A 21,503-nucleotide genomic window follows, 5' to 3' on the forward strand; every position below is an offset into this window, starting at 1 on the left:
AACTCTATATTACACATAATGGAATAACAGAAACTTTCGAAAATATAACATACATTAAAAAGCATAATTTTTTCTAAAAAATGGATAAAAACTAGAAAATGTCCCAGTATTAATAACATTTTGAACCTTTCGTTCTATTCAAATATGAAAAGGTGTAGTATATAGTTTAATGAAAAGAAAGTATTATTGATATGTCTGTACAAATTCTTGTTTATGCACTTTTTTTATAACGTTCAATATTCTCTAACTGTGACTATACTGTCTACTTTTGTAGAGTAATGTTTTTATAAATTCAGGAGTAGTAGTTGTAAACGCAGTATACAAGCCACTGTTTAGTGTTCATACTCTCAGGTGAGTGGAACCCTTCTTAGAAGACATCATAACTTCAAATTGAGCTCAGGCGTCGATATAGAGTAGCTACGAAAACTGCAGTTTGTGTCACATTATTTTTACACACCTATTTATGTTTTAGAAGCTATTAAGTAGCGCCCTTACATGACAGAGTAATGTAATGATCTGGCCTGGGGTAGTAACTTTACTTAGTACTTCTAACATGTTTCGTAACATTGAACAATTAACCCATCGAATACACCGACTACACTTTTCGATATATTAAAACATTTACCTACATATTTATGCTTGATGCCGGTCTGAATCATACCAATGGCCTTTTTGGCCTCTACACTAGTTTATTTTCACTTTATTGCCAAGTCTGTTTATACAATTATATAAAAAATTATACAATTCAGAAATAGAGTGAACACTTGGCAATGTATATTTTTCAATGTATTGTGATAAAAATTTAATATTTTTTTTTTAATACAAAAGAGTTATTGTGTTTATTTATTTTCCTTATTAACCTGAAAATAATCAAATTTTTTATGGCAAATATTTCTTTTGGTAAGCAATTTTTTGATATTACGAGAGAAAATATACGTACCTCTTGTAAAAGATCAATTTGTCCCCAACGAACTGTAGCTACTGTTAGTAAATCGTATACTGTTACAGCATCCTGATAGGCGCTTAATCGTATATCTCTAAATTCCGGTGATTGCGACAATACTGCATTTCTAACTGCCATAGATTCGGCAACTAAAAGTAGCAATATCGTTTCTTCGCATTCATTTCTAGGAATAAACTGCAAACAAAAACAAATGATATATTTTTTATTTTTATCCTGATAAAGATCATAAGATTACCTCACAAAAGGCTATAAAATTCTATATGTCATACACTTATAATGCAAATATTTATTCAACATTTTAAAATTATTACTCGAATAATACTAGGACAGAATAGAATTTATTCAATCAACTTAAAAAATATTTTTTTTTACATACATGCATACATACAATCAGTTTATAACGTTATTCTTCGTTTTCTGATTTCCAGTTTCCATTGGTCTCGGTCGTTCAGAGAGAGATTTTATTCATCTCGCTTTTATATTTTTGTCGGCTCTTTTTCTTCAACTTAATCTCGGTCTGCTCTTCTTTCGTCTTCCCTGCGGTGTTCTGTTTAACACTTTTTTTGGGATTCTGCTGTCATTCATTCTTTGTACCTGCGTGTCCGTACCATCTTAACTGGTTGATGCTGATGTCCTCTGTTATTCTATGTTTGACGCCCATGCTTTCTTGAATTCTCTAGTTTCTTACTCTATTTAATTTTGATTTTCCGGCCACTCTTCTCCAATATTCCGTTTCTATTCTTACAAAGTCTTTATGGCTTTCTCCTTCAGTGGCCATTTTTTGATTCTATTTGTAACAATGCTTTTGATAACGCTATTATAGATTCTCTGTTTATTTTCTCTCGAAATTGTTTTATCCCACAGTATGCTGTCCAATTACCGAATGACTTGTCTTCCCTGGTTATATCTGTGTATAATCTCTTCATCCAAATTGCCGTCATTGGTTATGTGTCTTCTTCATCTTTTTACGTAGACATGACTGTCTGTTTTTCAATGCGCCTCCAGACAGAGCTCTGTCCTATGGTGTCTTGCCAGCGATTTTTTAAAGAATTTTCATCTCTGCTGTTTCTAACATCCTTTTTGTCTTTTCTGTGTCAGGTCGTGTTTCTGCCGCGTATGTCCTCATTGGTCTGATAACTGTTTTGTAAATTCTGCCTTTCATTTCTTTCCCGATATTTTTATTTCTCCATATTGTTTCATTCAGGCAGCCTGCGACTCTGTTTGCTCTACTCACTTGACCTTCCACTTCAGTTTCGAGCTTTCCGTAGCTAGATAATGTGATGCCTAGATATTTAAACTTCATCACTTGTTCTATTATCTAACCTCCCAGCTCCAATTTACATTTTAGGAAACTTGCTGTTGTAACCATGCATTTTTTTTTTTTTTTTTGGGAAATTAACATGTTAAATTTTCTGGCGGTTATATTAAATTGGTGCAGCATACGTTGTAAATCATCTTCACTTTGAGAGAGTAGTATTGCGTCGTCTGCATAGCAGATTGTCTTAACTTGTTTTTCTTCCAGTTGGTATTCTTTTTTAGTTTTTACTTTTTTATTACTTCATCCATAATCAGCTTCATAGGGTCAGTTAATTCCTCTTTTACTTTTATTGTGTTGTTTTAGTAGATATTTTCGATGGTTTTGATTATTCCTAAAGGTATTTCTCTTGTGTACAAGAAGTTGATAAGGTCCTTTAACTTGACCCCGGCTGGAAACAGCTACGATCCTTAAACCTGGAAAAAACTTGAGGATAACAAATTCTATAGACCAATAAGCTTATAGACTACAAGGCAGCCTACGACTCTGTAAATAGAAGAGAATTGTTTAGAGCAATGATAGACCTAGGAGTACCAAATCAGTTGGTAAGTTTAACCAAACTAACCCTTGAAAAAGTTGAATGCAAAGTACGAATCCAGGGGGAACTCTCTGAACCTTTTAAAACAAATAACGGGCTACGTCAGGGAGACCCACTCTCCTGTATACTATTTAATCTAGCTCTGGAAAAAGTAATACGTACGTCACAAATCACAACTACCGGTTCAATATATAACAAATCTGTGCAAATCTTAGCATATGCTGATGATATCAATATTGTTGGGAGAACGGAAAACGCAGCACGAGAGGCGTACGTAGCATTAAAGGAAGCGGCTACAAAAATGGGTTTAATAATAAACACCAATAAAACAAAATACATGAAAATAGGTACGCAACCACAAACACTACGGCCACTTGTTATAGAAAATGACGTCATCGAAGCAGTTAACGAATTTGTATACCTGGGAACGCTCGTCAATACTGAAAATGACACTACCGCAGAGATAAACCGCAGAATTTGCACGGCTAATAGATGCTATTTTGGGCTTAATCTCCTTTTTAAATCTACAGTTATATCAAGAAATACAAAAGTAAAACTCTACAAAACAATAATACGCCCAGTCCTAACATATGGTTCAGAAACCTGGACTTTAACAAAAAGCAATGAGAACATGTTAGGATGTTTCGAACGAAAAATACTAAGGCGCATCTATGGAGCGGTAAATGAAAATGGTGTCTGGAGAAGACGATACAACTTCGAACTCTATAGGATATACCAGGAACCAGATATCGTAAAACACATAAAGATAGGACGTCTGAGGTGGGTAGGCCATGTAATGCGGATGGAGCAAATCGACCCAGCTAGAAAAACGCTCCTTGATAGACCTATTGGTCAAAGAAGAAGAGGAAGACCCAGAACAAGATTCCTAGATAACATCGATGAAGACATGAGAAATATGGAAATACGTGCTTGGCGGAGGAAGGCGATGGATAGGGACGACTGGAGAAAAATTCTTGGGGAGGCTAGGACCCACACAGGGTTGTAAAGCCAAAATGATGATGATAGACCAATAAGCTTGCAATGTTAACCAAAGTTTTTGAGAAGATAAATATGCAAAAAGGTTGAAACTAATTATGAAAGAATGAAAAATTCTGCCAGGACATCAAATTTTTGTTCCGAAACAAACATGGAACGATAGAACAAGTCTATAGATTGCTTAACCAGATAAACAGTGACTTGGAAGAAAAAAAGGATTGCTCTTCTACTCTTTAGATGTATCACAAGCTTTTGATAAAGTTTTGATAAAGTCAGGGCACACCGGACTATTTTATAAATTAAAAAAGTACCTACCATATCTTCATTATCATCATAATTACTTAGATCTTATATTATTAACAGGTACTTTCTCATTAAACAAAATCCTCGTTCCGTAAGAGAGCGTATTGGATACCTTACTGTACTTATGGTATACTGCAGATATACCCACTACTGAAGATACAACTGTGGAAACATAGGCAGATGATACTGCGATATTGGCCTCGCACGAAGATCTAACTCGTGCTTTCAGAAATTTACAAAATAATCTAGATAAAATTCAAGTCTAGCTCAAAAAATGCCTTCTTCTTAGGGTGCCTGTCCGTTCCGAACGTTGGCGATCATTCTAGCTATGATGACTTGTTGGTTGCTATACGGAATAGCTGTGTTGAGGTCTTTCTATACCATGCTCTCAGGTTAGCAAAAGCAGGATATTCTTCTTCGTCCTGGGGCCCTTTTTCCTTCAATTTTACCTTGCAACATGCGTTGGAGTAGCCCGTATCTGTCTTGATTTCTCATTATATGTCCCATCAAAAAATGGATCAAGGTAAATGAAACCAAATCCAAGCAAGTCACATTTACTTTGCGTAGACAAACCTGTACTGTCCAAATTAATCAAAATATAATTCCCTAGGCCCTAGATCAATGGCACCAAATACCTGGGGATACACCTTGAATGGCGGCTTATATAGAAAAAGCATATCTTCAGTAAGCGAAAACAACTAGGGATTAAGTTTAATCAAATGTATTGGATCATCGGACGAAAATCATATCTTTCTTTGGATAATAAAATCCTACTATCTAAAGCTGTTCTGCGACCAATATGAAGCTATGATATTAAACTATTGGGCACTGCAAGCAACAGTTATATCGAGATTCTGCAGCGTTTCCAGGTTGAGGTTATGCGTACCATAATAAACTCACTCAATTATGTATCAAATAAAGTTATCCAACCTGATATTCTCCAATTGTTCCCATTAAGGAAGTGATTTCGGAAGTTTGTGGGAGATATAGGAAACGTAACAACGCATCCTAATGTGCTAGCTAAACAAGTGTTTGTTAGGAATGATAAAATACGAAGATTCAAAGAGACACATACCGTTGAACCTAATTAAGTGTTAGTTTTATTATTATACCTTTATTATCAATTTAAATTGCATTAGGTAGGTGATTCATCGGATCCAGTCTATATCTATTTTACCACATCAATGGATTATTGCACTATTGGGCAGACTTCTGAATAAAGGCAATTAAAAAAATATTTTATTTGCATGAGTATGTTAACATCTTACAAAATGATAACTATCAACTATTATAATTGATAATATACTAGAATAATTCCGGTTCTAAGACACATTTCCTGATTGAATAATGTTCTCCATTAATTAAAAATATCAGTAAAAACAACAGAAAGAAATGAAAAAGTAACCTTACCTTATTTCTTGTACCTCTTATGTAAACCTGTCTCCTCTTTGGGTAGTGATTCTCTTTATCACCTAGTTAAATTAGTTCTGTGTGGCACTTAATATCTCAATAAATTAGTTGTCTTTAAACTACCGCCTTGTTAAATTATAATCGATGAAGAAAATACACCTGTTTTAACTATTATCCGATAATGTATACACCATTATTTTTTCATTTGTTTTCGTTTTGACCATCACCTACCGATATACATACATAATGTACATCTGGAGTTTTGTTTTATAAATATAAAACCCAATTACAATCAATACTCCGACATAATCAATTATTTTCATTGTTTTTATTCTTTTTATGTTTTTTTTAGTTACTACTAAACAAAAAATAGAACTATCGTTGTGATAATCACTTATAGCAGGGGTGACCAAGCTCAATTTTCATAACTCGAAATTTTCCGATAGCCGCAATTAAACACGTATTAAAAAGTATGCAAAAAAGGTATTATAGCATGAACTTAGTTTTTCTCAGGGAATTTTTGGTTTTTTTACAAGAAATTTATAAACATGGATAAATATATGTGTTTCTTTATTGAAGGTTATCGTCGTAATACGACTCTGTCTTAAAAACTAACTTAAGTAATGCCGTATATATTTTATCTAAGTTTGTCTATCAGATAACAAAAACTTATTGGATCACATAAACACATTAACCCACTTGACATATGATAGTTGCAGATGGCTATTTTATCCCTCATACCCCCATAGGCGTCACCGTCATAGAGGATACGGTTGGTTACAGTCTCCCTCTGGCATCGAATTCGTTAGAAGAGGGGCCAGCAGAAGATGCAGGTTTCTTCCTGGGGCGTATTCGTCTTTGTCTTGGCACTACAAGCGTGAGAGCTTTAACATAATTTAGGTTAGCGTGTATAAGAACAGATACGTGAAACACGCCAAGAGCAGTAGGGGTGTCCACTCCACAAAGCTCGTAACTCACAGGCGATACCACTCGCTTGATTCTATAGGATAGAATTTAGCTGTCTGACCTTTCGACCTGTTACTGGTAGCGGTTGTTTTGGCCCATACTAAATCTTCTTCTTTGAATAGACTGGGTTCCTTCAAACGCCGATCAGCATATTTCTTTTGCCTATCTTGGACGTTGTCATGCTTCATCCTCGATTCATACCATTCATACCATGTTTCAGCCATGCGTTTTAGGTATCGGGGTTAGCTGAGGTATAAAATTCTCAGATTCTACAACTTGGCAATTATCTCGATTAACTTGATCACAGCACGCGTCCAAAAGTTAAATAGGCAGCGAAAATCTAACCATTGGTATCTTCTCAGGTCAAGCGTTATGCTAAGCGTTCCTATAAGCATAACAAGTATCGGTTTTAGCTCTCTATTCTTGCGCTCTACATGAATTGCACACCATTATCACTGATAATTCTTCGGAGTAGGCCAAATCGTAAGAATATCTCGTCAATAAGCTATATAGCGCATTCTTGTGCGAATGCTTAAATTAAAACAAATATCTCCACCCTCTTAGTCCATGTGTCTTCGACTATCAAAATACAACGTTCACCTTTTGATCCTTCAGGTAACAGTCCAAATAAGTCGAAGGCAAGTGTTTCGAAACGTTGCGCATACACAGGAGTTTGTAACAGTCCACCTCGTTTCTGGTTAGAGGCCTTATATCTTTAACGATCTGGGCATTTATCAATATAATCAGCGACAAAATGGCGCCTGGAAAAAAGAATTTTTGAGCAATTCTTCTCAAAGTACGTTCAATACCATAATGGCCAGCAGTTGGCGCATCATGATATTCCTTCATAATGGCTTCACGCTCATGTGTGGGTACTACTAACTGAGCTTGTTCTTCGTCTTCTTCCGACGAGTAACGGCAGACTACTCCTTGTGTGAGCAATTATCCACGATCTATGCATTTTACATATTCATTCGAATTTGGGTCTTCGAATGATTGGATTGTTTTGTCAAAATCTGGGTCTTTCAATTGTTCCACCCTGGTCTCATATGCCGAGGGATGGGACAAATCAATTTGCACTTCACATATCACGCAGGACAGTACATCATTGTCTTCACATGGTGGTCTAGAAAGTGTATCGGCTACCATGTTACGTTTGCCAAGCTAATAATCGATGGTTAAGTCATAACCTTGAACCACTAGTGCCCATCTTGCCAACCTTGCTGTAGGAGATTTTAGGCTCAGTAGCCAATTTGGACGTTGGTGATCAGTATGCAGGGATATTTTAGTACCTTCAGTATAACTTATGGAAGCTAGCGAATTCCACGGGGTGCTCCTAACGCGTAGCCACTGGCGTCAATACGAATGATATACGGTTGATTTTCATCTACATGCCGTAAAATTGGTGTGGTGGTCAGCAACTTCTTAAGAGTTTCAAGGGAGTTCTGTTTCACTTCCGTTAATTTCCATGGTTTACTTTTCTTAGTTAAATCACTTAAGGGTCTAGATATATCCGCAAAATTATTTATAAATCGACGAACCCAATTAGCCGTCTGAATGAAAGATTGCACTTCCTTAACGTTTCTCGAAGGTAACCGCTCCGATATGGCAGCAGTTTTATCCGGACCAACGGAAATTTCTTGAGAAGTTATTAAATGTCCTAAATATTTTATTTTTTCGCAAGCTAGTAAGATCGTGACGTAGCTACTTCTTCGTCTGGAGATATTTTGCTAGTTCGCTGAAATGATAATAACGTTGTCACAATGCTTACCATATGCGACAAAGTATATACGATGAAAAAAGCTAATAGATATTCTCGTGCAGAAAAAAAAAGATTACAATCTATATTGCAGGTCTCATTGAACGGTACAACAGCAATATGGGATGCGTTGATGCAATGGATTAATTTCGTAGCTTCGTAACAGTATCGAATTAGATAAAAAAAATGTTGGTGGCCTTTTTTTCATGGGCTGTAGATGTCTCATGTGTGCAAGGTTGGCTTTTACATCGCCGACTTGGTTTATGACATATTACTGTTAAACTTCCGGCGCCAATATACAGTTTACCTTTAAAAATCATTTGGTACCCTTCCAAAAATACCTGGAGTCAAAATGTCATTGAATTTTTCACCTGTACTTCGGAAAATATCAATTATTCAGAAAAGTGCGTTCAAGAATCGCCGTTGTACGATCTGTGGGAATCTTAAATCCTATGTTTGTATTAGATCTGACATTGGCTTACATCCTGACAACTCCTTTAAAGTGTTTCATACATAGAATTGATGTTAGTAACTGCATTTAATAAATTAATACTAATGTTTCCATTTATTTTTGTATTTACACCGCTTCATCCCAGTAGCAATTACAGTTGCCAGACTGTCATCCTGTCAGTTAGATACTGCTAAGATTTTGAGTACCATTTTTACATTTAAAGTACGATAGAAGTTCCATGACTAAAATATTACACAAAAAAATCACTAGGGAATTCTGGGCATGAATGGGTTAATCTCCTTTTGAAAAAGTTGTAATTTAATTTGAAAACTAGACACTATGAGAGGTCAGATATTAGTTTATCTTTTAAGATAAACCGATTAGAATTAGATATCCGATAAATTAATGACAAAAACCATGATAATATACAACTGAACTATTCTATACATACTATTCTACGCTTTTAAATAGTGTTGAAGGTTGTAATCTTAAATCTACATCCTGAGGAAGTTGCGAGCTCACTCCTTAACCACAACAAAAGTTGATCTAAGTATAGACGTACAGCAATCAAAACTAACAAAACGATTACAATAATTTCTATCAAAGATAATATACTCACTTGATTTAACGATGCATAAAATTTAGGCTTCCATATAGAACTCTTAGGAGGAGAGCTCGAAGAAGGTTTATATTTCTCTCCTACAAGACCATGAAGCAACAATTCTGCCATTTGACACATAAATTTCAGTCTAATATTATTGACGCCATGAGCTTCTACAGCGCATAGGGAATTTCTGTACCTACAATTTTAAAAATGAAAAATTTCTCATTTTTCCACGTTTATTTATGGTAATGGATAAAGCTATGGTTTATATGATATTTAAAAACAATGGTTTAATTTTGACGTATGAAATTTTAAAAGGAGCAATGCTTTATATATCTAAATACAAATTTTAGTTAAAGTAGTACGGAGGCACTGGTGGCAAAAAAGTAAATAGTGCGCTTGCATTGACATAATGGTGTCTAATTAATTAATATGAAACCGTCATATAGGGTGTGCTAAATGGAACGGGGTGGTCGAATATTTCACGAAATTTACATCGCATCGAAATACATATAAAAACGTGTTCAATATCTTTCAAAAATCTATCGAATGACACTAAACACGACCAACTGTCAACTTTAACATCTTAAATGGGTACCCCCATGTTTTATTACCGATTTCAATTTCTTATGCAAAATTAAGTAACCATTCGAGACATTTTTGAGAATTGTTAATAGATGGCGCTATAATGGGAAAAATCGCGGAATGGTCTAATATCTCGAGAAATACACTGTTAAATAAAAAATCAAAAAATAGGTGTTTAATATTTTTTTAAAATCTATCGAATGACACAAAACTGATTCAGTACCATAAAAATTAGATAGCAAACTTCTTATACTGTGCTGACTTATGATTTTGTATTTATTATACACACCCGGTAGATTAGGAGAAACATAAAATTTTCACAAATCTAAAATAACAAATATTGTCGAAGACTTCTACACATCCTTGTACAGCTCGCAAGGCCAGCCTAATGAAACAACAAAGGAGAACGTCAAAAGAAAAATAAAAAACGTGGGATCAGAAGTACTACCAAATATAAAGGGATTCGAAATAGAAAGAGCTTTAAAAGAGCTAAAAAATAATAAAGCTCCAGGACACGACGGTATAATTGCCGAGCTCTTGAAAACAAGCAAGACATTAACAATCCCTGTACTAACAGAGCTATTTAATAGATGTCTCCATAATAGCAAGATCCCTAAAGACTGGAACGAGAGTCTAGTAATACTCTTAGACAAAAAAGGGGACAAATTTGATCTACAGAATTACATTATAGACCTATATCGTTGCTCAGTCAAGTATACAAACTATTTATAAAAATTATTAACAACCGGTTAACCTACAAAATGGACAATTACCAACCGGTTGAACAGGCTGGCTTCCGCAAAGGATATAGTACATCAGACCATCTGCTGACAATGAGCACATTGATAGAGAAGGCAAATGAATACCAACTACCCGTATTTCTTGCCTTCGTCGACCATGAAAAGGCGTTTGATAGTATCGAGATGTGGGCCATAGAACAAGCTATTAATAATTGTAGAATAGATTCGAGATATAGGTAACTAATACATAATAAATATGAAAATGCAACTATGATAGTACAACTAGACGAAAATACAAATCCCATCCCCATTAAGAGAGGAGTGAGACAAGGAGACGTAATATCGCGAAAACTTTTCAACCTAGCCCTAGAAGACGTCTTCAAAACTACAAATTGGTCAACCTATGGTATTAACGTTAATGGCAACAAGTTAAACCACCTCAGATTCGCTGACGACATAGTGATTATAGCGAGCACATTCGAGGAACTGCAAATTATGATGGGGGAACTAGCAGCCAGCTCCCAATACGTCGGCCTAAAAATGAATATGAAAAAAACAAAAATAATGACAAACACAGATGACCCCAGACGTATAACTATAAATGGCAGTGAGATAGAACAAATCCAGGAATATATCTACCTAGGCCAAATCCTGAGACTTGACAAAGAGAACCAAAGTGCGGAAATTACTAGAAAAGCAAGACTAGCATGGGCAGGATTTGGAAAACTTAGTTGGATACTTAAGAACCGCAAAATACCCCAATACTTGAGGAGCAAAGTCTTCAACGAATGCATCCTTCCTATCATGACATATGGATGTCAAACCTGGACCCTAACCAAGGCAAACATGAATAAACTAGCCACAACAGAAAGAACAATGGAAAGAGCCATGTTAGGTATACGACTGTCAGATAAAAAGAGGAACGACTGGGTAAGATCCAAAACAAAAGTCGAGGACATAGCAACAAAAATTGCCAAAATTAAATGGAGCTTCGCGGGCCACACTGCTAGACAAAAAGACCAACGTTGGAATACTACAATACAACATTGGAGTCCTTACGAAAGTAAACGACCAAGAGGAAGACCACAGATGAGATGGGTTGATGATATTAAAAGAATAGTCGGAAGAAATTGGAAATATGCTGCTCAGGATAGAGACCGATGGAAGGAGTTAGAGAGGCCTATGTCCAAACATGGACGACAGAAGGCTAAGAAGAAGAAGAAGAAGACCTCTCTTTGCTAGGAGCAGTAGTTACTCTCTTTCAAGGAGATATCGATAGGAGCATGCGCCTATCCAATTATATGAAAGCGCCTTAGAGGACCAAAAGTATATATCCAATTTGATATTCAGCCAGACCTAACGGGCCCTAAACTCTATTTAAAGAAGCAAATGGCAGATGGCGGTACTGGTCCTTTATTACATTTTACACTATTTAGTAGCATCTGCATATAATCCGGCTAGTCGCTGATACCCGTCAAATTCCATGCAGTGAATATCGCCTTATAAGTTTAATGAGCCACACCCTTAAAGTGTTCTTGCGTATTATCCATTCCAGAATACGAACAAAATTAGAACAAAGCATAAGTAAAATACAATTCGACTTTAGATGCGGTTTTGAAACGCGAGAGCTCTTTGCAATGCAAGTCTTAGTTCAAAAATGCGTTGATCAACAAAAATATGTTTACGCCTGCTTTATTGACTAAGAGAAAGCGTTCGATATCATCAAACATGACAAAATTATAGAACTATTACATCTTTCAGGACTTGACACTAAGCAATTCCAGAATATTAAAAATCTGTATTGGAATCAAATAGTCTACATCAAGTATGGAGATATGGTGTATTAAAACATAACCATTTCTAAGAGGGTTGCATTCTTTCCGCCACTGATATTCAACCTATACATGGAACAAATATTTGTAGGCACTAGAAGAGTAAAATGAAGGCAAGATTAATGGCCTAGCAATAAGTAATCTTCGATATGTAGATGATACTGTTATCCTGGCCGATAAAATCAAAGATTTACTTATGATGTTCAATAGAGTAAATACTACAGACAACCAATCTGGATTTAAGATCAAGGGAAAGAAAACTAAATTTATAGTGATTAGTAAGAAGAACATCCACAATATTGACCTACATATTAAAACAGAACATATTGAAAGAGTACTCCGATTCAAATATCTGAGATAGACGGTAAACGATAAGTGGGACCCTGATATAGAGATTAAGATACAAAACAGAGCAACATATCGTCTGATGGTCGCCAACTTTCGGTAAAAGACGGCACATAAAGAAGAAGTAGCTGATAAAATGTGACGAATCCGGCAAGAACAATGCCTAAAGAAACACCTGTTGCGATATTTGTGTTGGTATACCCGGTTTTTTATAACCTATCCAAATTCAAATTGTTCTAAACATTAATAAAGACTAATGCTTAAATTTAAACGCCATCGCAGTTCATTGGATGTTGAAAACAAACATTTATACGATTTAATATCGCGAAGAAACGGCTAATGACTGCTCGGACTTTGTAACACTGATTATACTTTTTGCTGTGGTAACAGTTTGCCACAATTTTTAAATATTTCTTGAAGTTTTCTAACAAAAAGTAACGAATATTGATATTTGCAATAGTGTATGCCAGATACTCTTCAGATTACAAAATGAAATGGATATTTAATAAGGTCTATTTACCATAAGCATACTAAACCAGATATAAGATCTATTTCAATTATGGAACTTGTGAGTATCCATAATGAGGTTAAAATTTTTGAATCTCAACATTTATACTCAAAACCTAAACCTTGACTGATGAACTATTCAAGGTTTTTACGAATTAAATGATATCTTGATAAAAAAATAAAGATGAGTCCTGGATAAAAAGTAATGGAAAAACTTTATTGAAAAAGCTAAGTTGGCACCTTAATGTAGCAATGACATTAATTAATAATTAATAAAATAGTTCCCATAAATAATTTTAGTAAAATAGTTTTTACCTTTCTAGTGCTAATTCTGGTTTATGTTGTTGAATAAGAAATATTGGAGTTAAGTGTATTGCTTGTTCTAATATTTCTCCAACTGGTTTCTGTTGAGCAGGAGGCTGAGGTGAATGACTACCTGTAAGTAAAAATTATGAAGATAGTAAAACACTATATTTTATAGTGGTCATCATAAAACAATGGTTTTAACAATACTACGAAATATCTCACAAAAACTGAAAATGCTTTGAACGTCCTTAGTTTAAAACTAGCTTCTCTTGTCTCTTTCTTAAAAGTTGGAATTCAAGGAGATGAATATAGCCATATTTGCTCATTTCAAAGACAAGTATACATAATTCCACTTATTGAAAATTATGAGCTTCAGACCTCACTAGTCATTGAATTCGATTCCAAATCATACTGTATATTCTTATCTACTGATAGAATGGAATGCTTTATTTGTAAGCAAACTGGCCATACAGCTGCAAGTTGTACAAATTGTCAAAACACCAATGTTCCTCAATTTGCCGGTGAACAATTATAGGCAACAAAACCTCATCAACTACTAACTTATAACAATTATCTGCTGAACCTATACAAGGACAAAAAATAGCACTTTCTAGCTTAATCAGCACACCGGACTCCCACTCTCTTGACCAACTTATATCTAATTCTCAAATTGAAAACTCGTCGTTGATGCCTCCTCCTAAAGACTTAATAGAAAAAAGCACAAAACACGTGAAGAAAGATGGATCCCACAGATAAATTGCACATATCAGATGCATCAAAGCAAATATTCAAGGATCTTTACACCAACAACCCACAAAGCTTCTCTATTCCATCAGATAATCTCATAGCCTTTCTTGAGAACGCCCCGTCAAGTACTAATCTTACAATAGAAGCCCACTAATGTTTGTATTTTGAGAACGATTTCCGAAGTGGAAATTGAAACGTCAATAAACGTACTTTAACCTTTAATTGTGGCTTATTCCCATTTAAATAGTAATTACTTTAAAATGCCACAAGAAAATAGATTTACAATTGTGCTATATTATAAATAAAAAATAATAGAATGAGTTTGTTAAAAAAAAAAATACAAAATATTTACTTACCGGTATTTGAACTAGGAACTGTGGAATTTAGTTCTTTTTCCAATTTTTGCATATACAGTAAACTTAAGTCGGTGGCTAAGTCCAAGCATTTAATCATCTCTTCTTGTTTTTCTGCCTTTTTAAATTTACTAGCAGCAGTATCATCTTTCTGGAGACATAATGCCTTTACCGCATATGATTCAGCCACTATTCTTAAGCTACGTCTAAAAAATATAGAAACTTAATAGGCAATCTTTAAGCTATTATATAAGACACAATGAATACAGAATGAACATATCTGCAAGGATTAACAGAACTCTAATAGAGGTCTACAGACATTATGGTAAATGAATTACAAAATGAATGTATAAGGAAGGTATCACGTCAGTCTTTGTAAAAATAGCTTTTATGGAACATGCTAAACAATTAAAAGAAACCAAAGCTCTGTTATTTTTATATTGTTACAAAAACTGAATCATCTTGACTTACAGAAAAGATAATGGCATTATTATATTCTGTTTTCCATTAAATTGTACACATAAAATGCAATGACTACACATTAATTTCTTTGGCCTAATAGATACATTCTACAATAAGAATCTACATACTTAGTTCAGAACCACAGGAAGAACCACACATTTATGTAGATGATATATGCCACCTTTAGATTTGCAGATTTTCCAACCTGACAATCAAACTAAAGTAGGCCCTTCTAACTCTTCAAGCTCCCAAAACTGAGGAAGATTCTTTAATTCATGCGAATTATCAGTCAAATGATCAAAAAAGACAGGACCTTTAGACCCTATCACCTTCCAGTTCAATAGTCAAACAGTCAAGTCCAGGTATGGCAAATATTTCCCCACTATTCAAATCTACACAAATAAAACAATTCAATAGTCGCAAAAAGAATAAATATGGAATTCTGAATGTGTCTACGAGAATATGAGAAAGAACTGATCGCCTCGAAGAATAATAAAAACCAATTGAAAAAAAACTCTGCAGCTACTGAAGCATCCTTGAAAAGTATGCAATTGGATTTGAAGTTTGCAAAGTTCAGTTTCAGAATTGTAGATAGTTCTCAAAAATGAATCTGACTTTCAGAGTTATTCCCGGTCTTCTGGCTAATGAAAAATTAGATGAAAGGTATATGTATGACATTAATACAACTGAACGTTATCAAAATTAAGTACAGTACACATGTAGATAAATCAAAAGAGATTTCTTGACATTTAAAGCAGTTAAATAGAACCGGTTATATGTACCTACATATACATCTAAACCATAGTTTAATGCTATGTCATTTAGCATTGCGATATCTAGGTCCCTAAATAAAGAAGAGAGGGGATGACAGAAGATACCGAATATACATGAAGATATTTATAGAATTCAAGAAATCTTTTGAGGAAGAAATTGTTCTTAAAGAGCAATGTAATTGTCGATTTGCAATCATTGTAAGCTGAATCATATATAGAGAATATGGTCTCCGATAAAAACCAAGCGCGAGAGAAAACTGGACTTTTAAAATATATGGGTTGAAAGGTATGGTAGTCAGGTAGTCACTGTAATAGAAAAGGTCTTGGAGAAACTGCATTAGTTACACTATAAAAGAAGAAGACACTAGAATGGATAATTCATTTAAACTGTTAATTATTATCAATGCGACTCTTAGTAATTAGGATAGTTGTTCATCATTCAGGAAATTTTTTCAGAATTAGAAATAACTGATATTTTGACTTTCTGTAGATATTGAACTACTTTATAAAGATTGCTTTCATATGAATATAGCCTAGACTGGATATACAAGGGAAAGTGGAAGGAAAAAGAGGACTGGGAAGGCATGCACATCCTGGTTGAAAATTTTAATGCAGTGGAATGGAAAAACAACAATAGAACTCTTCACAATTACTGCAGACAGAGTAAAATGGGTCATGATTGCCAATATCTTTAAAGGATGACGCACACGAATAAGAAGAATAGGCTAAACTATTTTTCATTGCATACATTTTTCACATTAAAGTATGTTTTCTCTAACTTGAATATATTTTTCTCCTTTTAAACAGCTAAACAAGTATTATATCTAAACATTAATTTTTTAAAATTTACTTCTTAATTGTGAAGGATATGCTACTCATCATGTTAATTTATGATAACATTGACCTACTGAGATTGAAAAAAAAGTAGTAAGTCAGATCGGTTTAAAAATAAACGAGGAGAAAAGCAAATATTTCAGCATGTCTCTCGATAAAGCTAGCAGAAACTTTCCGAACATTACTCTTTGTAGATTTTAACTTCTAAGAAGTTAGTGGTTTCATAATGTGTAGATTGTATCACACAACAAAGTGAGCCAGGAGATCTTAAAATTAATTATGGAGAGAAACCAAAATCCATGAGTGCATCTGGCTACCATTAACATAGTCACTGTTCTCTTCATTATCCGTTCTAGTAGTTACCTCAAGGTACTTTACTTCACTCACCAGATTTAGATGTGTACCATTTGGGCTTAGAGGACCAAATCCCCCTAAATTCCTCCTTCTGGTAAATTTCATAGTTTTGGTCTTCTAACATTTGAAGTCCATTCTGTAACTACACTCAGAGACTGTTACATTATATCTTTAACTGTGCCATCAAATTTGCTGCAGGCTAAAATGAATACGTCATTTACAGAACATGTTGTCTAATGGTACTGAGTCTAGCTTTCAGCCCAACCATTACCATATTCCGCAAGAGAGGAGATAAAACTCCCCTGTGGACAACCTCTGGTTACCTGTGCTGATACTGTGTCCCCCAGTAATGTTGTGTATATCACATGGCACCTCGGCATGCAGTATCTTCATCTGCAGCTTGTTTCACACATTCCTTTTAGATGAATAGCCCTTGTGATTGCTTCATAGGTGTTGTCAAATGCTCCCTATATAGCAAGAAATACATTAAAATAGAATGGTTTATACCAATACAACCAAAAGAAAACTAACTCTTAAAAAACCTAGTAGAATATTAATAAGATTCCAGGTTTTTTTACTTACAGTGGTAATTTCTTTTCCGTTAGATTTTGCAGATCAGCTAATTTAAAGTGTTTTAAACCATCAGCATACTGACCACATGCAAACTGCAACTTTCCAAGAAGCAAATGTGCATCCATAGCCACTCCAGCCTAAAAAAATATATTAATCAATTATAGTCAATAGAACAATAAAAGTAAATTTAGCCTTTCTACTAAAACTGTTAAAATTTTTACAAAAATTGTATCTACTCATGAGCCAAAATGAGAAAAAATAACAAATAAATCTTGTAAATATACTTAAATGAAACACACAAAAATTTTACTAATTTTGACAAAATTCAATGAGTTCCAATCCAATCCACCTAATATCCAATAACCCCTATGACTTCGCAAGAAGTGTTACCAAAGGCTATAATAGACTTTGGTAAAAATACTGGGCAAAAGGGACAACTTTAACCTAGGGATGAGCCACAATAGACTTCTTAGCTCAAGTAGAAGGGTTGTTATGTGCCTACTTATATTAAATCTAACCTAATCCACCTAACATGAGAATTATTCTATTAAAAAAGGAGAGAAATTCTTTTTGGTTCATTGCATTGGTACTACCCTGAGATGCCAGAGTTATTAAGATTTAAAAAGTGACTGTATAAAGACAAGCAAGTTGACTTTACTTAATAACAAGGAATTTATTCAATACATACACCACACAAAATTATTTTACTATGTTTGTAAGTACTGTTTCTTATTTTATATTGATATTAGGTAAAATCAAATAGTTCTGTTAGTTTGTATAAATACATGTAAACTTTTAATAAGGGATATTTTCAAATCATAAAATTCGCATTATTAGATCCAGAAATAAAAGATAGATTCCACTATTTACAATTCTAATTCAGATACTTAATTATATATTTTTCACAATAAATACACAGTAAATAGCCTTGAATAGTTTGTAGCACATTGTACTTTAAACTGCAACCCACTAAATTCTAAAAAACTTAATAACATATACCTTAATTCCTGCTTCAGTAACAACTAGATGGAGATAACGTTTTGCTTCTATTAACCCAAGTTTTGCTCTATTTACATTTGCTTCTGTGGGTGGCCATTCTTCCAAAAAGTTTTCTAATTTACCTTCTCCAATTAAAAAATCAGCTAAACAAACTGCAATAAAATATGAATGTTAAAAATAGGTACTTTATTACAGAAGGAACAGGTTTTACCAAATTCTGGAGACTTCTCCTTTAACTGTTCTGCTAGTTCTATAACCTTTAACCAATTTGATTCTTCTCTACTCTTTTCTATTTCAACTTCTATTCTAGTTGTACCTGATTTTACACGACTCGTCATGTTTTATTAATTTATATATTATCTTTACAATAATTATTATTCATCAAAGTTATTATTATGACAGTAACTATCCAAATCTAACATAACATAACCTCTTTTAAATTTAACAGAACTGTCACTGTCATTTCAATTTTCTGATTATGTCACCAAAAATAGTGGCAATAAACTATAATTAACTCATAATTAACCAAAAAGTAAAGTTAAAGCAATATTGGAAAAAATTATTTTCAAGAATGTTATCAATATTAATATTTCTGTCCAAAAATTTATTTTTAAAAAGATGTTTGATTAAATCTACTCCTTAAAGCGCCAACGTATAGGTAACCAATTTATCCTAATAATAGCCTATAATAGGTCTATCTAAGCATGATACCAATGATACTATGATTAAGAAGATAAGATATTGCGCATAAGTCGTGACGTAATTGGAGACTTGCACGTTCGTAATGTCAGTTTTTTGTATGTGTCAATAAATAATCTTTATGAAATAGTTTGGAGATATCCTTTTGTGTACGATTATTGTAATTATTAAACCTTTATTTAATATTATTATTTTGCTAATTAAATAATTTCATCACAGAATGCATAAAAATCCCATTTAACTTTAACAAGAATTCAAATCTGATCTCCAGTGACGGGATGCGCGAACACGACCGATTTTGTGCTACGGGAAGATCCTATCTTGTTAGTCATAGTATCATGGGTCTAAGCACAGAATACCAATCACACAGTTGGGATGGAGTATTCTGTGGTCTAAGTCATAGTACATAAAAAGAAATCTAAGTCACGTCTAAGTTTACACGGTTTACATTCAAACCACAGATCACCTAACCTCCAAACAAGGTTCCTATAAAGAAATAAAAATATTTGAATTGTTCATTAGAAGATGGAGCTACTAAAAAGAAAATCTAAGATAAGATTCACTTTCTTGAGATACTCCAAAATAGGGTTGAATAGGTAGCCCAGGCGAAAAATTAAAATTTTTTTAAACAATTTTTTTTTCAACAAACTAACAAATTTTTTCGGCTCGGATATTTTTTTTTATATTTTTTGGATCATTATGAAATAAAAATGTCTTTCGTAAGTTTTCTCTAAAGTTGATAGTTTTCGAGTTAAAAATAATTTATAACTTAAAAAAATGCAAAATGCTTCTGCTATCAGCTCCCGATGAAAATTCCTTGCTTATTAAAAACGTTGCTTTTTTATTAGAAGCGCTGATGGCAGGACGGGCGCTCTTTTGTACAATGAGAGTTCAAACCAGCAAAAATTTGTGCAATGAATCTTGTTTCTATCTCTTGTACACGCCGCATCTCGAGCGCCCGACATGTCATAAGCGCTTTAATAACGGTTAAAAAAAAAACAATGTTTTAAAATGAAATAAGCTCAAAATGCCCAAAATACTTATCAGGAAATGACAGAACAAAGTTTGAAGATGAATTTAGGTTCTTGGTAAATTCAAAAATAATATTTTTTACTTGTGTTTTTGAGCCTTGAAAATCATAATTTTGGAGTTTTTTTGTAATCAATTGTTTATAACTCGAAATCGATCAAGTTTACAGAAAAACTACAAGAGATCTATTTTGTTCATAATGATCTAAAAAATTAAAGAAAAAATGCACGGGCCGAAAAAATTGATTGTTAAAATTTGTTTAAAAAAATTGTTTAAATAAATATATTTGAACAACTTTTCGCCTGGACGACCTTTTGAACCTTATTTTGGGGTATCTCTTGAAAGTGATTATGCAAAAAAATCTCATGGGAATATATTTTCAAATGAACCCGAGCTTTTCACCTTGTCTAATTCAAAGAAAATAAATTCTAGAATTGTTTTGTAATATCATAAACATAAAGTATAAAACTATTGAAAAACGTAATGGTAAAATTTCAATATGTATAGATACTAACAACGATAAAATTAAGTAGTACAATTACCAGTTTTTAAATTCATTAAAATACTGGTATCAAGCCATACTAATAAGGTTAAAAACACTTTTAAAAACCAATTAAATTTTACTCAAATTGAAAAATAATTCGCTATCTATACTTAAAAAACTGTAACAATTAACTGCACGTGGGCTTGTTTTCTGGAACTGATACTTTTTCCGTGACCAAGTGCTGTTGTGCTGAATAATTCAGATTTAACACAGTTTTATATTTGATATTATAACTTTTGGATAACAACAACTTAAACTTTAGTATAGTTAACTAGGGCTAGTTTACTTTAAAATGCCAATCTGAATATGTTCCTGGGGTTATCTTATTGATATCAAATACCATAAAGTTGTGACGGCCGTAGCTCAGCAGCTAAGATACTAGCTTTCTAACCAGCGCGTACGAGCTCGATTCTAAGCTCCAACAACGAAATTTTCATTTATAAAAATGATAAGCGCGGTCACCGTGATTCGGAGGGCACGTAAAGCCGTCGGTCCTCTTGTGCCAGTGTGTATCG

General features: G+C 33.8%; 1 protein-coding gene across 1 annotated transcript in view; it reads right to left on the reverse strand.

Moving 5' to 3' along the window:
* The window catches only part of Ttc7 (tetratricopeptide repeat domain 7), a 65,698-nt gene extending 46,538 nt beyond the window's left edge, over positions 1–19,160 (reverse strand). The window contains exons 1-7 of the mRNA XM_072535221.1: positions 18,928–19,160; positions 18,717–18,868; positions 17,727–17,854; positions 14,725–14,927; positions 13,631–13,751; positions 9,322–9,502; positions 941–1,138 (exon numbers count right to left, since the gene is read on the reverse strand). Coding sequence (XP_072391322.1) covers positions 941–1,138; positions 9,322–9,502; positions 13,631–13,751; positions 14,725–14,927; positions 17,727–17,854; positions 18,717–18,868; positions 18,928–19,054 — 1,110 coding nt within the window. The 5' untranslated portion in view covers positions 19,055–19,160. The remainder of the gene's footprint in view (positions 1–940; positions 1,139–9,321; positions 9,503–13,630; positions 13,752–14,724; positions 14,928–17,726; positions 17,855–18,716; positions 18,869–18,927) is intronic.
* Positions 19,161–21,503: the final 2,343 nt, after the last annotated feature.

Source organism: Diabrotica undecimpunctata, chromosome 6, assembly GCF_040954645.1.
Source record: "Diabrotica undecimpunctata isolate CICGRU chromosome 6, icDiaUnde3, whole genome shotgun sequence".
NCBI classification, from domain to species: Eukaryota; Metazoa; Arthropoda; class Insecta; order Coleoptera; family Chrysomelidae; genus Diabrotica; species Diabrotica undecimpunctata.